Source organism: Microcaecilia unicolor, chromosome 4 (assembly GCF_901765095.1).
Source record: "Microcaecilia unicolor chromosome 4, aMicUni1.1, whole genome shotgun sequence".
In the NCBI taxonomy this organism is placed as follows: domain Eukaryota; kingdom Metazoa; phylum Chordata; class Amphibia; order Gymnophiona; family Siphonopidae; genus Microcaecilia; species Microcaecilia unicolor.
Genome location: NC_044034.1, coordinates 289968986 through 289982856, shown reverse-complemented (window position 1 = coordinate 289982856; position 13871 = coordinate 289968986). Strand labels below are relative to the sequence as shown.

Sequence of the window (13871 nt, the reverse complement as noted above, 5' to 3'; positions counted from 1 at the left end):
TCTGTCTCCTCCCATTCAACCAATTTGTATAAATAAATTGAATATTTATAAATGATGTTTGTGGTTCTTTGGATATTACAGGTATTTCTCCAGATTCTATATATTGCGCCCAGATTTGGGCACCCAAATTTGGGTGTGATCCTTAGATGCACGCACAACTTAATTGGCTAACAAGTTAACAAGCAATAATTGGCTGCTAACCAATTATTGACACCAATTAGGATTTGTGTGCACATCTGGATGTGCTATTCTATAACACAAGGTGTGCAAATCCCATTTGGAGCACCATTTATAGAATCTGGCTCCTTATGTTTAAATTTGTAATAAAAAGAGGTTTAAAAAACTTTTGAGAGAAATGTGATATAGAGAGTTACTATACTTTACCACTAATTATTTCATGTGATTTTTAATTTTGGTGATTTTTGATAAGGTCATTTTGCTTATTTCCTGATATTCAGTGCTATCTGAATAAAATTAACCAAGTAGGTTAACTTAGAGCTGCTCTTTACATGGTTCAGTGTGATAAGATATCCCATTAACTTTAACCTGCAAAATTTAGTGGCATTGACTGAAATGAATATCTTTTTGAATATCTGTTTAATAAGTGGATAGCATATCTTGTCTTTAAATGGATAAAGTGTGGGCGAATACCGACCGGCCTCTTAACTTATACTCATTTTCACAATTCTTCTACCCTTTCTTGTATTACTATGTAGTATAAAACACAAATAAAAAGATCTCATATGGTACTCTCAGCAAACGCTTCACAGAAAACAGTAGTAAGAATATTTCTTTTAAAAAGTAGGATTTAGATATTTTTCTAACAGATAAAAATTTAAAGACATGACCACATTCAAATGAACTTATAGTACTTTTTATTTTTTAATGAAAACTTCTCATGCAGGCAGCAGGCAAGGAGCCTGTGTCAGAATGTATGATTGGGAAACCAGCTGTGGGGCAATTAAGAGCTGCTTATGCCTTGCTTTCTTGGTTCGCCAAATATTTCTTTATGGCAGTCCCTAAAATTTGCACATTGTCTTTCTTCCACGCTTTTCACATCTAATGAATAATTTTTGCCATTAAGTCAAGATCAGGAAGTTGGATTTCTCTTCTTATTCATCACCATTACAATTTCAGCTGGATTTTCTAGTTGACACCCATAACTTATCTTGTTCTGAGAGGTCATATTCCCCCTGAAGAAAAAGAAACAAGATATTGATTATTAAGAAATGTAATTATTGTACTACATGATATCTGTTGCCTTCACAGAAGTCTGTGATTGTGAACATTAGAAATTTTTTTGTCTCTGCTGGTGATATTTAGATGGAATCTGTTAAATGTCTAATGAAAGTTTGCTTAGTTGGGGGATAACTAATATTGACAAGCTGGGAGTGATTTTAGAACTGGACACATAAATGCATGTAGCTGGCATACATGTAAAAACTGGCAATATTAGAAATAAAAAGTACACATATATATTCCCTTCTAAAGTCGCTGTGGTTATGTACGTTTATAAAATTACATCAGGCAAAAGAGCACATTTACATTTGTTCTAAGGCAGGTATAATTGTGTGCGTGTATGGGTCAGATAGAATAGGAATACAGGGGGTAATTCTATAATAGGGAATTTAGTGCTTATTCTTTAAAGGAAAGTAGGTGCCTACTTTCCTTTATAGAATACTAGCCTAATAGTTATAGAACTGGTATAAGTGCTCATGCTAAAGATACATGCATAACTCATAGTATTCTATAAGTTTTGCATGTAAGTGTGAATCCTGTCCGTGTCTACCTGTAAATTATATGCTATGTAAGATGTGTGCATTTTTACAGAATACTGCTTAGGCAGATTTTTGGCATTTACACGCACATGTGTGCACATACACATGTACATGCTGATATTCTGAACACTTATGCACATAATTGGTGCCTAAATGTTAGCACCCACCTTTAGACAATTACCCTGATAAAGGGCAATTCAATAACAAGGTGCCTAGTGCATATTCTCTAAAGGGCCATAGGAACTTACATTCCTTTATAGAACACCAGTGTAACAGGGTATATACATGCATATGCACTTTGGCATGAGTGCTTGTGTCTGCCATAAAGCTGGTGTAATGGTCTCAACCTTAAGTTACAGTCATATGCATATATCGTACAGTGTTCTGTAAGTTAAGTGAATAATTGTGCAACCCACCCATGCTCCACCAAGACACTATCCATGTGTATACCCACCTACAAATTACAGACTATCAAAGATATGTGTGTAGATACAGAATAATGCTTAGATGGCGTATTGGCATATATGCACATATATACTAGTATTATAAACATTTACGTGTGTAATTGTCATGTAAATGTTAATACCTACATTATAGAATTACCCCCATAGATGGTAATTCTGTAACAAATTACCTATTTTTAGACCCCAAGAACTTGCATAAATGACTAGAATACTGACATATATGCATATATGTGTGAACTTACACCCATAAATGCCAATACTCTGGCTATGTGCTATTCTATAAACAGGCACCTAAACATGATGATGCTTAGGACCCTGTTTACTAAGTAGCGCTAAAGGTGCATTAGCATTTTTAGCGTGCACCAATAATCAGGATGCGCTAAATGCTGTCACCCATAGGAACATATGGGTGACTCTAGCATTTAGTGCGCACAATATGATCACTGCACATTGGTATTATCTCTGATAGAGAGCAAGGATGGCTCCTACCAGACCCAGGTGAGTGTTATTGCCCTGGGACCTGGCCAAGACTTGTTAGAGACAGAAGTACTTGCCCCAGGGGTATTGCTCAGCCCGGGACTGGCCATGTAAACTATCTCTGAACCAAAACCCTTATAAGGTTGTTTTTGCAGTTGATGCATGTGATCTATGCTATACAAAATGGAAAAAGAGAGGTAAGAATAAGTTATTCTAGAAAAGGATTGCAGTCTTTTTTAGCTAATTACAGGAGATGAAGATCAAAATGCTCCCTCCCCCTGCAGGCTAAATAGCGGATAATAATAGGGCAGTCTGAAGGTTAGAGCCAGACATTCTTCAGCTAATGGATGAGGACAGTGGGTGGAAAACCTTTTTATAACAGCTTAGCTAAATCCCTCAAACTGTTAGAGAAGGAGGAGGTGAGAGAGAGAGTGTTCTATGAGATTTAAATTACCTAAATATGAGAAACATGTCATGTTAAATTTTTCATCACCTCCCTATAAAATTCTCTGTAGAATATGGGAGCATTTGGTCTTGGTTAAATTATATACTGTGTTAATCCATTCCTGCCCAATAGCAATTACTTTACACTAGTCTCACTGTTATGGTAAGATAAGCAATGCAGTTGTCATAAAGAGAACTGTTTTGAGGTTTGGTGTAATAGGGATCCATCCCTATGTTAGTAAGACCTTCATATCAAAGGCAGCATCATACTTGATGATATATTAGAACTATTTGTAATGCTTTATAATCACTTTTTACAGTAATTTGATTTTTACTTTTACATCCAGAGACCCTTTAATTCTTTTAATTTTCTTAAAGACTTGATCAAAATTTCTATTGTCCTACACCAGTATCTTACCATTAAGTGAAGTCTGATAATAGGGCACCAGAGGGACAGGGATACCAAATTACAATCCAGGGGGCAGATGCACTAAGGTCCTCTGAAGAGCCCTTCCCTTACCGATTCCATAGCGAATCAGTAGGGAATGGCCATGTATCAAGGAAAGGGAATGCAAATGAGCTGCTGGTTGTAGCTTACTTGCATTCTCTATTCCCTCAGAAGCCAGTCCGCCGGTCGAGCAAGCGCAGAGCAGCCAAGCGTTATGCTGGCTGCTCTGTGCATGCCAAGGATGTCCTTTATGGACGTCCTTCACTAAACAAACAATCAAACACTGTGCCTCACAGCTGATCTCTCTCCTCTTTCCCTGAGCCAGCAAGACTAGGAGGAGTGACCCAGCTTCCACACTTATGCCTGGGGAAGAGGGACCAGCTGTGCACCAAGAGGTGGGGAAGGAGCCGTGGCTAATAAGGAGATGAACCCGACCCTCTTGCGAGTCGCCCGCACTGGAACAGCAGTGCAGGACCAGACACAGGCTGCCTCACTCAAAAAAACAACAAAAAAGGACGTCCCTGACAGGACTTTTTTTTTCCCCTGCAGATTTTTTGATAGGCGTCCTTCTTGGACACGTTTTTCTTACGATTATGCCCCTCCTCCAGGTCTCTCTCAGCCAATCACAGTGCATTTAGTTGTCACTGGTGTCAGCTGTGATTGGCTGAGAGAGACCTGGAGGAGGGGCATAATCGAAAGAGATGTCCAAATAGTTTTTTGATTTGGACGTCCTCGCATGTCTCGATTCTCTCCGGCGGTGGTCAGTATAGGCAGCAGAAGGACACCCATCACAAAAAAATCTGGGGGAAAAACATCCAAGTGCTCATCAGGGACATCCTTTTTTTTTTTGTTTGTTTTATTGAAGGACGTCCATGTTAGGCACTTTAGAAGGACGGCCCTGTCGAGCACTTGGCGTGGCTAGGCAAAGGTTTCCGGCTGGTTGCTTTTTTTTTTTTTTTTTTTTGAGTGAAGGATGTCCATAAAGGACGTCTCTGATGAGCACTTGGACGGTTTTTTTCCCGAATTTTTTTTGGTTAAATTTATAGAACTTTTTAGAGGCGAATAAATCCCGCGCAACCCCAACGAGAGGTACAGACCTCCAGTTAGATTTTCCACGGTTTGGCAATCGGAAAACGGTAGTGCATCTCATTACAATACGATTTCTACACATTATAATACAAATTTGCTCATCTGCATTCTGTTTTCGTTAGCTGCTACCGTGATTGGAAAATGGCTCGGAGAAGCCTTTTGTGCATGCCACGGTTTACTACTTGCTCGTTAATGGCTCGTTAAGTTTAGTGCATCTGGCCCTAGGACTGCTGCAAACCAGAGCCAGATGCAAAGTTTTTAGGTGCCACAGGCAAACATTCAGCTTTGCACCTTCCCCCTCCCCAATGAACTATCAAGGCCCTACCTTCTTCCCCAGATTTTGATAATTAAATTCAACAATTATGATTTTTCCCTATATCGCCCTTCCCAGATAAATCCTGCATAAAATGAACATTATGGGCTAGATTCTATATATGGTGCCTGAAAAATCTGCACCAAAAAAAACACCTAATGCCAATTAGTGTCAATTGCTTGTTAAGTGGCAATTATCAGTGCTGACTGGCTTGTTAACCAAGTTGCAGTACATTGAATCCAGGTGTATGCTTTGTTTTGAATATCTTATATAATAAAACTCACCCTCTGAAGACACTGATGTCACTTCCTTCAAGACGGGTTCGAAGGGTTCGTGGTGGTGAAGCCACCGAAATCGCCAAGTCAAGGGGCCCTGCCCTCGCGTCAAACGTGATGACGTCGAGGACAGAGCAATGGCGTAACACACAGAGGGTGGAGCAATGGCATACGGTGCGTCCAGGAGGTGCGGAGCAATGGCGTTCAGGAGGTGCGGAGCAATGGCGTCAGAACGACGAAGGGGTCGGTAGGTAGGTAGGGAGGGAGAGGGGGGGTGTTGGGGAGGAAAACCTTGCTAGTGCCCGTTTCATTTGCTCCAGAAACTGGCCTCTTTTACTAGTATTTAAATAATGGATACAATTTCCTAAAGCAGATTATACAAGTAAATGGGGTATTTGAAAACTGCCCACCATCCCTGTGGGTAAAGTATATGCTGATGATTCTTTGCATTTGTCTGGCTGTCAGTACCTATTGTTTTACTTTGAATGAAATTGTTGTTTTCCACCTCTCAGAAGCTGCCACTCTAGGTGGCCACTTAAAGGATAAGCAAGCCCTACTGGACACCCCCCCCCCCCCCCCCCCCTCAACAGTTAATGCCGAGGCTTTGCAGATATTATGTGTTAATTTTGACCCTTAATGCATGATTCCCATTGGTCTTAAAGTGCAAGTCCCTATTGACCATTGTTTGTTGTTTTCAGTGAGCCTGGTAGCTAGGGAACGGATTCCCACATGTGAGAAGACTATGTCATGCTTGTCCTTGGAGTTACTCACCTTTAGCAGATGTTCTCTCAGGACAGCAGGATAAGTATACTGGCATTCCCTCCCACCTCCCCTTGGATTTGAATGCTTGTTGTTCAACTGCGGGTTCCATGTGAGAGTCGGCCAGGCAGGAAAGCACTCAGGTATGCATGTTAGGGGCCTGCCAAAGTCTTCTAGAAACAATTGAACGCTGGGTAGCATCTGCCCCAGTGCTCTGTGGATTTCTTCACCCACATGTGAGAATACTTGTCCTGCTGTTCTCGGAGGACACCTACTACAGGTGAGTAACTTTGCTTTATTTCAGTATTATATAACAAATAACATGCAGATATGGATCTCTGTCATAGAATGCTTACCTTTTAAAGGCAGGAGAAGAGAAGAGAATGATAAGAATTGCCATACTGGGTCAGTCTGAAGGTCCATCTAGCACAGTATCCTCCTCCCAACAGTGGCCAATCCACGTTACAAGTACTTGCCAGAAGAGAACCTGGGCAGAGAACCTGGGAGGGGGGCATTGCATTACTCTCTCCAGGAAGACTGAGATTCTGTGGTGCAGGGCAAGCTGGCTCTGCTCTTCTCCTCCTCCCCTCCCCGCCCTTGTGGTGCAAGGCAAGCCAGCTCTGCTCTTCTCCTCCTCCCCCGCCCGAGCTACAGGGTCCCAGTCTCTGAGTCCAGTACATACCTGAAGAAGGCAACCTGGTTGTCCAGTGGATTCTTCGGGGCAGGCAGGAAAGATCCTCAGTCTTTCCTGCCTGCTGCCGGCGCTGACTCTCCCGCGGCGCTACTGCATCACTCTTCAAAATGGCCATCGGGACTTACAAGGGCGGCCTCCAACACTTCAGCAGAAGTCTCGTGAGGCCGCCGCTGGAAGTCTCGGCGGCCATTTTTAAAGAGCGATCCGGGGGAGGGTCAGCGCCGGCAGCAGGCAGGCAAGACTGGGGATCTTTCTTGCCTGCCCCGAAGAATCCACTGGACAACTAGGGTGGTTGCCTTCTTCAGGTATGTACACTGCACTCGGAGCCTGGGACCTTGTAGCTCGGGGGAGGGAGGGAGGAGAGCCGGCTCACCCTGAAGAACAACCGGCTTGCAAGATGGTAAAAAATTTAACAACCGGCTCTTGCGAGCCGGTGCGAGCCAGCTCCAGCACACCACTGATCATATCCCTTCTTAGCCATATCTTCTCCAAGCTAAAGAACCCTAACTTCTTAAGCTTTTCCTCATATTTATTTATTTATTTTTTGCATTTGTACCCCACATTTTCCCACCTATTTGCTTATAAGAAGAGTTCCATTCCCTTAATCATTTTGGTTGCTTGTTTTTGTTTCTTTTCTAATTGGCTATATCTTGAGTTGCGGTGACCAGAACTACACACAATACTGAAGGTGAAGTCGCACCATGGAACAATACAAAGGCATTATTATAATCTTTGTTTTATTTTTTTATTCCTTTCCTAATAATTTCTAACATTGTTTGCTTTTTTGGGTACCACCACATACTGAGCAAAAAATTCAATGTATCGTCTAAAATAACATAGATCTTTCTCTTAGGTGGTGACTCCTATATTTTATATAATTATAGCATCATGTAGCTATAATTTGGGTTAGCCTTCCCAACATGCATCACTTTGCACTTTTCCACATTAAATTTCATCTACCATTTTCTATGCCCAGTCTTCCAGTCCGCTAAGGTCCCCCTGCAACTTGGAATAGTTTTTTTTAATTGTTTATTTTTTTAATTAAACTTTAAACATAGTACAACAGAGCATAAAAAACCTAACAGATTTCTTAATCCTAGAAACCTAAACAGGAAAATAGCTAATAACATACTGTCACTCTTCAGTACGTGTAACACACCACCAAATCCTGGTATAACCTCAGATCCCCGCCCATCCCCCACCCTCTCAAACTGTCACTGTTTCCAGCATAACAGAACTGATCCCATGTAAGTAGTACATACCCCTCCCCCCCAATTCAAAGGGGCCACATCTTGCTCAAAGTGGTGTAGGTAACCTCTCAAGCCTGCCAATGTAGGCCTCTCAGGTCTTGTGAAATTGTGTTAACCTATTTCTACGAAGGGCAGTGAACTTAGACATAAGGTATACAAAATTTACTTTGTTCTAGACCTGAAGGAGTGAAGGCACATCTTGCTGCTTACAGGCTGTTGACAGTAGCAGGCGACCTGCCATGAATATATGATGTGCCAGTCTGCGACTACGCACACATAGTTCATTGGGTCCAAAATGGAGCAAACAGATAGCTATAGTTGAGTTTAATCGAGCTCCCAAAACCTCTGAAATTCAACTCGCTATCACTCCCCAATACTGTTCTGCTTTAGGATACGACCACCATAGAGGTGCCTTGACACCTGCATCTGGGCCAACACCTATCAGACCCAGTCCCACAAAAACCTATTAAGCGTACCAGAGTGAGGTGCCAATGATACAGCAATTTATATCCATTCTCTATTAGACTACTAGATATTTTTATTATTTATTTATTTATTGCATTTGTATCCCACGTTTTCCCACCTCTTTGCAGGCTCAATGTGGCTTACAATATATCATGGATAATGGAAATGGAAAAGGAGATACAGATACCTTCAAAAGATTTTTATATATCCCTTTCCATTCCCGGTCAGTGAGATGGGTTCCCAGGTCTTCCTCCCATTGTCTAACATATTTTAGGGGTGGAGGCAGCTGGTCCAGTAAGGCCCTGTAAAAACGTGATATACATCCCCTGCTGCTAATCCCGTGCATTGCTTGTTCGAGTGGCGTGATCGGGAGCTGTAGTTCCCCCCCCCTAGCACGACCCTGGATAAAGCCAATCAATTGCCAATATGGGAAAGCATCCCTCTGACCCAGCCCATATTCCTCCATACCCTCTCCTCCCATACTTGCCCCAAGGTACATAAGCCTTGACCTTCCCACAGGATATAGGTGCGATCTTCCCGCCCAGGGGTAAATCCCTCAGCAAAGCATTTGGGGGTAGCAGAGAAATAAGCTCGACCCGAGAGGAGACAATTGCGTGTCATACGCCAGAGTTTAAGAGTCTGAGAAATTATAGGATTAGTAGTGTGTATAAGCTTGCCTAAAAGTTGTGTTGATAGCCAGGGCAACACCCACAATGGGGTGTCTTCCAAATAGGACTGAACCCTCAAATGGAATGTGCAGTCTCTATCATTAGGGTAATAACATCTCCAATCGTCTACCAGATCCCATTGTGACAAGACAGTGTGCAGTTGCTTCCTATCTGCCATACCACAGCCCACTGCCTTAGCAGTGTTATCCCATGTCACATTCATAGTCATATTAAAATCCCCACCAACTAATAACTGACACTCAGCTTTTTCAAGGAGAATTTTACCAAGTGACTCAAAAAAATAACCTTGCTCCATATTTGGAGCATATAAGTTTAGAATTCAGTGTCTCAATATAAATGTGCAGGAAACCGCCACACTGGAGCTCTGTCCCCATTAGGACCCATATCCATTGACCACCAGATCATAGCATGATCAGAAACCCCATAGGGGCCTATCCCAGCCTCCTGAACCTTAGCAAACAGTGATTTGGATAACAACCAATAATCTATTCTAGATTGCGAGGAGTGGGCCCTAGATACATGGGTAAAGTCCTTTTCCCCAGGATGTAAAATCCGCCATATATCCATAAGTTCTAGTGCAGAACAAAGAAGAGGAATCCCTTTAGACGTCGTCCCTCCCTCTCCCCCCTGTCCTGTGCTTCTATCCAAAGTCGGGTCATTCACTATACAGTGAAACCTCGGTTTTCATCGATTTCTTTCGCAAAATTTTTGTCTCGGCTGTCGTCGATCGCCTCGGATTTCGTCGGCGTGCCCACGCAGCAAAGTTTGCATTCTAACGTGTCGTTCTTCTGGGGCATTGTTTCCGTTTGTGGGATCACACTGCTGCTGTTTTATGACCAAAATTTCGTCATTTTGCCACATTGCTGCTGCTGGTTGAGTGCCTGTATAAAAGTCCCTGCTGGTTTTTGACCAAATTTCGTCGTTTTGCCACACTACTACTACAGCTAGTTGAGTGCCTGTATAAAAGTCCCTGCTCTCATCATGGGACCCAAAAAAGTTTCTATAGGCAGCAGTCCTTCAAAGAAGGACAGGAACACGATTGAGTTGAAGAAGGAAATCATTGAAAAATATGAGAGTGGCATTAAGATTGCTGAAATTGCCTGCATGTACGGGAAGTCACCATCCACGATAAGTTCAATCGTGGCGATAAAGGAGGCAAAAGTAGCAAAAGGTGTGAATGTGATAACAAAACAGAGATCACAAACAATTGAAGATGTGGAACAGTTATTATTAATTTGGATCAATCAAAAACAGTTAGATGGCGATTCTGTTTCTGAGGCCATCATATGTGAAAAGGCCAGACTACTGTATGCCTATCTCATTAAGAAAATGCCCGGGACGAGTGCTACTTCACTAAGTGATTTTAAGGTCAGCAGAGGCTGGTTCGAAAAATTCAAGAGGCGCACTGGCAATACACAGTGTTACTAGGCACGGAGAAGCTGCGAGTTCGGACAGGTCTGGTGCTGAAAAATTTGTGTCTGAATTCAAAGATTACGTAGAGGCTGAAGGATTCATCCCCCAACAAGTCTTCAACTGTGATGAAACTGGCCTGTTTTGGAAGAAAATGCCAAAGAGAACGTTCATTACACAGGAGGAAACGGCACTGCCAGGACATAAGCCTATGAAAGATAGGCTTACTCTTTTGTTGTGTTGTAATGCTAGTGGTGATTGTGAAGTGAAGCCCTTACTGGTGTACCATTCAGAAACTCCTAGAGTAGTTAGCAGAAACAATGTGATCAAAAGTAAACTGTGTGTGATGTGGAGGGCAAACAAGAAAGCATGGGTCACGAGGGCAATTTTCATTGAGTGGATGAATGAAGTGTTTGGCCCGAGTGTGAAAAAATACCTCCAGGAAAATCATTTGCCCCTTAAGTGCCTCCTGTTAATGGACAATGCCCCTGCACATCCTCCAGGTTTGGAAGATGCACTGTTGGAGCAGTTCAGTTTTATCACTGTGAAGTTCTTGCCCCCTAATACCACACCACTCATCCAGCCCATGGACCAGAATGTCATTTCCAATTTCAAGAAACTGTACACAAAAGCATTGTTTCAAAGGTGCTTTGAGGTGACATCAGATATAGAATTGTCCTTAAGAGAGTTCTGGAAAAAACATTTCAACATTCTCAACTGCATCAGCCTCATAGATAAAGCTTGGCAGGGAGTGACATCCAGGACGATAAACTCTGGCTGGAAGAAATTATGGCCAGGAGGTGTGCATGAGAGAGATTTAGAAGGGTTAGATCCTTCACCTGATGACCCTACACATGCTGTGCAGTCAATTGTTTATTTAGGTAATTCCATGGGTTTGGAGGTGAGTGGTGAGGATGTGGAAGAGTTGGTGGATGACCACAGTGAAGAACCCACCACTGAAGAGCTGCAAGACCTTCAACTAGAAGTGCAACAGACGGCAGATGAAGAAGTTGCTTCGGATAAGGAGGAAGAAACAGTAGAGAATGTGCCTTCTTCAGAGATTAAGGACATCCTCTCCATGTGGAGTAAAGTGCAGGTGTTTGTGGAGAAAAATCACCCAGACAAAGCTGTTGCAAGCTGTGTCTGCAACTTGTTTAATGATAATGTCTTGCCCCATTTTAGGCAAATCTTAAAGAGGCGACAGAAACAAACCTCTTTGGACAGGTTTCTTGTGCGGCATGGGTCCACAGACTCTGAAGCTGGTCCTAGTGCCAAAAGAACAAGAAGGGAAGTGACCCCCCAGATAGTGTCCTTATGGAGGGGGATCCCCCTTCCAAACAATAATCTCTGCTCCTCTCTCTCCATCTTCTATACACCTAGAAGAGTCTTCAGAAAGGTAAATGCCATGTTAAATGTTCATTTATTCTATATATTAGTCTTTTTTTATTCATTTAAAAGAAAAATTGCTTGTTGCCTCGGTTTTTGTCTGTTTCGGTTTTTGTCGATAATTTTCGGACGAATTATCGACGAAAACCGAAGTTTCACTTATTAAAGTCACCTCCTACTATCATTGGAATATCCTGCTGTTGTCCTAGGGCATGGATCAGCGATCAAAAAAACATTTTATCATATGCATTAGGAGCATAGACATTGCATAAAAGCATTGGTTGTTTATTGATTGTTACCTTGGCCCAGATATATCTACCACAGTCTGCTCCCTAACACCCTTGTATTTGAACATACTACTACTACTACTACTTAACATTTCTAGAGCACTACTAGGGTTATGCAGCGCTGTACAATGTCTTTCGGAAAGGAATCAATACCTCAGCCTTATGCCCTACCGCAGGGGCTTCTAATAGGTGTCCCACCCACCACTTCTTAAATTTTGCATGCTCTGCAACCAAAAGGTGAGTCTCTTGCAGAAACACCACATCTGCTTTGTGACGATTTAAGCACTGTAATTATTTTTGCCTCTTAAGAGGAGAGGTTATCCCATTCACATTCCTCGAAATCACTTAAGTGGCATCCCACACCCACCTCATTATAGTAAATAGAGTAATCCAGGATCTAAATTTTAAAAGGGAGGGGCATCCCAACCTACCGTCCCCCCCTATTCTAATTGTACTATAAACAGGAGCTCTAAGGACCCGGCATCATTCTTTACACCATACCCTCTTCCCACCCAAATTGAAAATTGCACAGAGTCGAGAATTTCTTTCTAACCTCCCATCCTCTAACAGTTCCAAACAAAATACCAAATAGAACATCCCCAACTTCTTTACTCCCCATTCCCTCTTCTCCCAATACCTTACCAGCCTTCCAGTGAGGCTGACCGCAGTCATGCCTTCATTACTTGGCATACACTGCTATCTTAGGCCACTGTGAGAGTGCTCCTCCCTCCCCCTCTCTCCCCTCTACCTACCTCCACAAGAATATGTAAACACTGTTTAACTGAGTGCATTATCTTCCTCTCACCCCCCTCTCCAAAGAAGAAAAGGAAAAAAAAGGGGGTTAATCCCCTCTTCACTGTATATGTATAGGCATTGGGCCCATACACATCTACATGCCCATAAATACCATATATACCCTCTTATCCCTGGTATAACCAAGCATGCACTATCAATGCTGTTGTGAGCATATTGCAATTCCAGTTCAGCTGTTATTCAAAAAGTCCAGTCATCCATGGCGCGATCTACCATATCTCCAAAAGTGGAGTTTCCATATTCATCAGCTTGTTCAAATGATATTCTTGGTAAGTCTTACCTGCGTCCAACCATCTCTCTGGATTTTAGTACAGCTGCATTGTAATTTACACCTGAGTAGGGTCCAAGATTACTCCGCGATTAGTGAAAGTCAAAGTTCTCAAGTTTGACGCTTTATGTTCCAATTGGACCCAAACCCAAAATCAGGACAGCTGTCTCATTGCATATATACCTTGTGGCTAAATCCAAAATCAAGTTCTCTTTCATATAATTGTCCCTATATCTTCGATGTTGTCTGCTGTACCTCCTGAATTGGTGCCCACCTTCCGCCATCCCATCTAAGGGATTGTTCTGGGTAGGTCCCATTTGTGCCTAATCACCTCTTTAAGGTTCAACACTGCTGTATCACAGTTTGTTGCCAGTCAAATTTCAGGATCGTACCTTAATCTCTGATAGTCAAAATTGCGAGGTAATGGTTCTGTATGTCTAAAAAAAACCCAAAACTCCTCAAGTCTTAAGAGATCCGGTGAGAAATCAAAAGGGATACAAGTCCTCAAGCATCCATCCAGCACACTAAGCTCAGTCAGTTCATAATGCTAGACTTCCTGTTT

The 13871-nt window shown here is 42.3% G+C and overlaps 1 protein-coding gene across 1 annotated transcript in view; it reads right to left on the bottom strand.

Annotated features, from left to right (window-relative positions):
• Positions 1-858: 858 nt before the first annotated feature.
• FAM178B (family with sequence similarity 178 member B) overlaps positions 859-13871 on the bottom strand; it is a 161214-nt gene continuing 148201 nt past the window's right edge. The window contains exon 4 of the mRNA XM_030199598.1: positions 859-1193. Coding sequence (XP_030055458.1) covers positions 1134-1193 — 60 coding nt within the window. The 3' untranslated portion in view covers positions 859-1133. The remainder of the gene's footprint in view (positions 1194-13871) is intronic.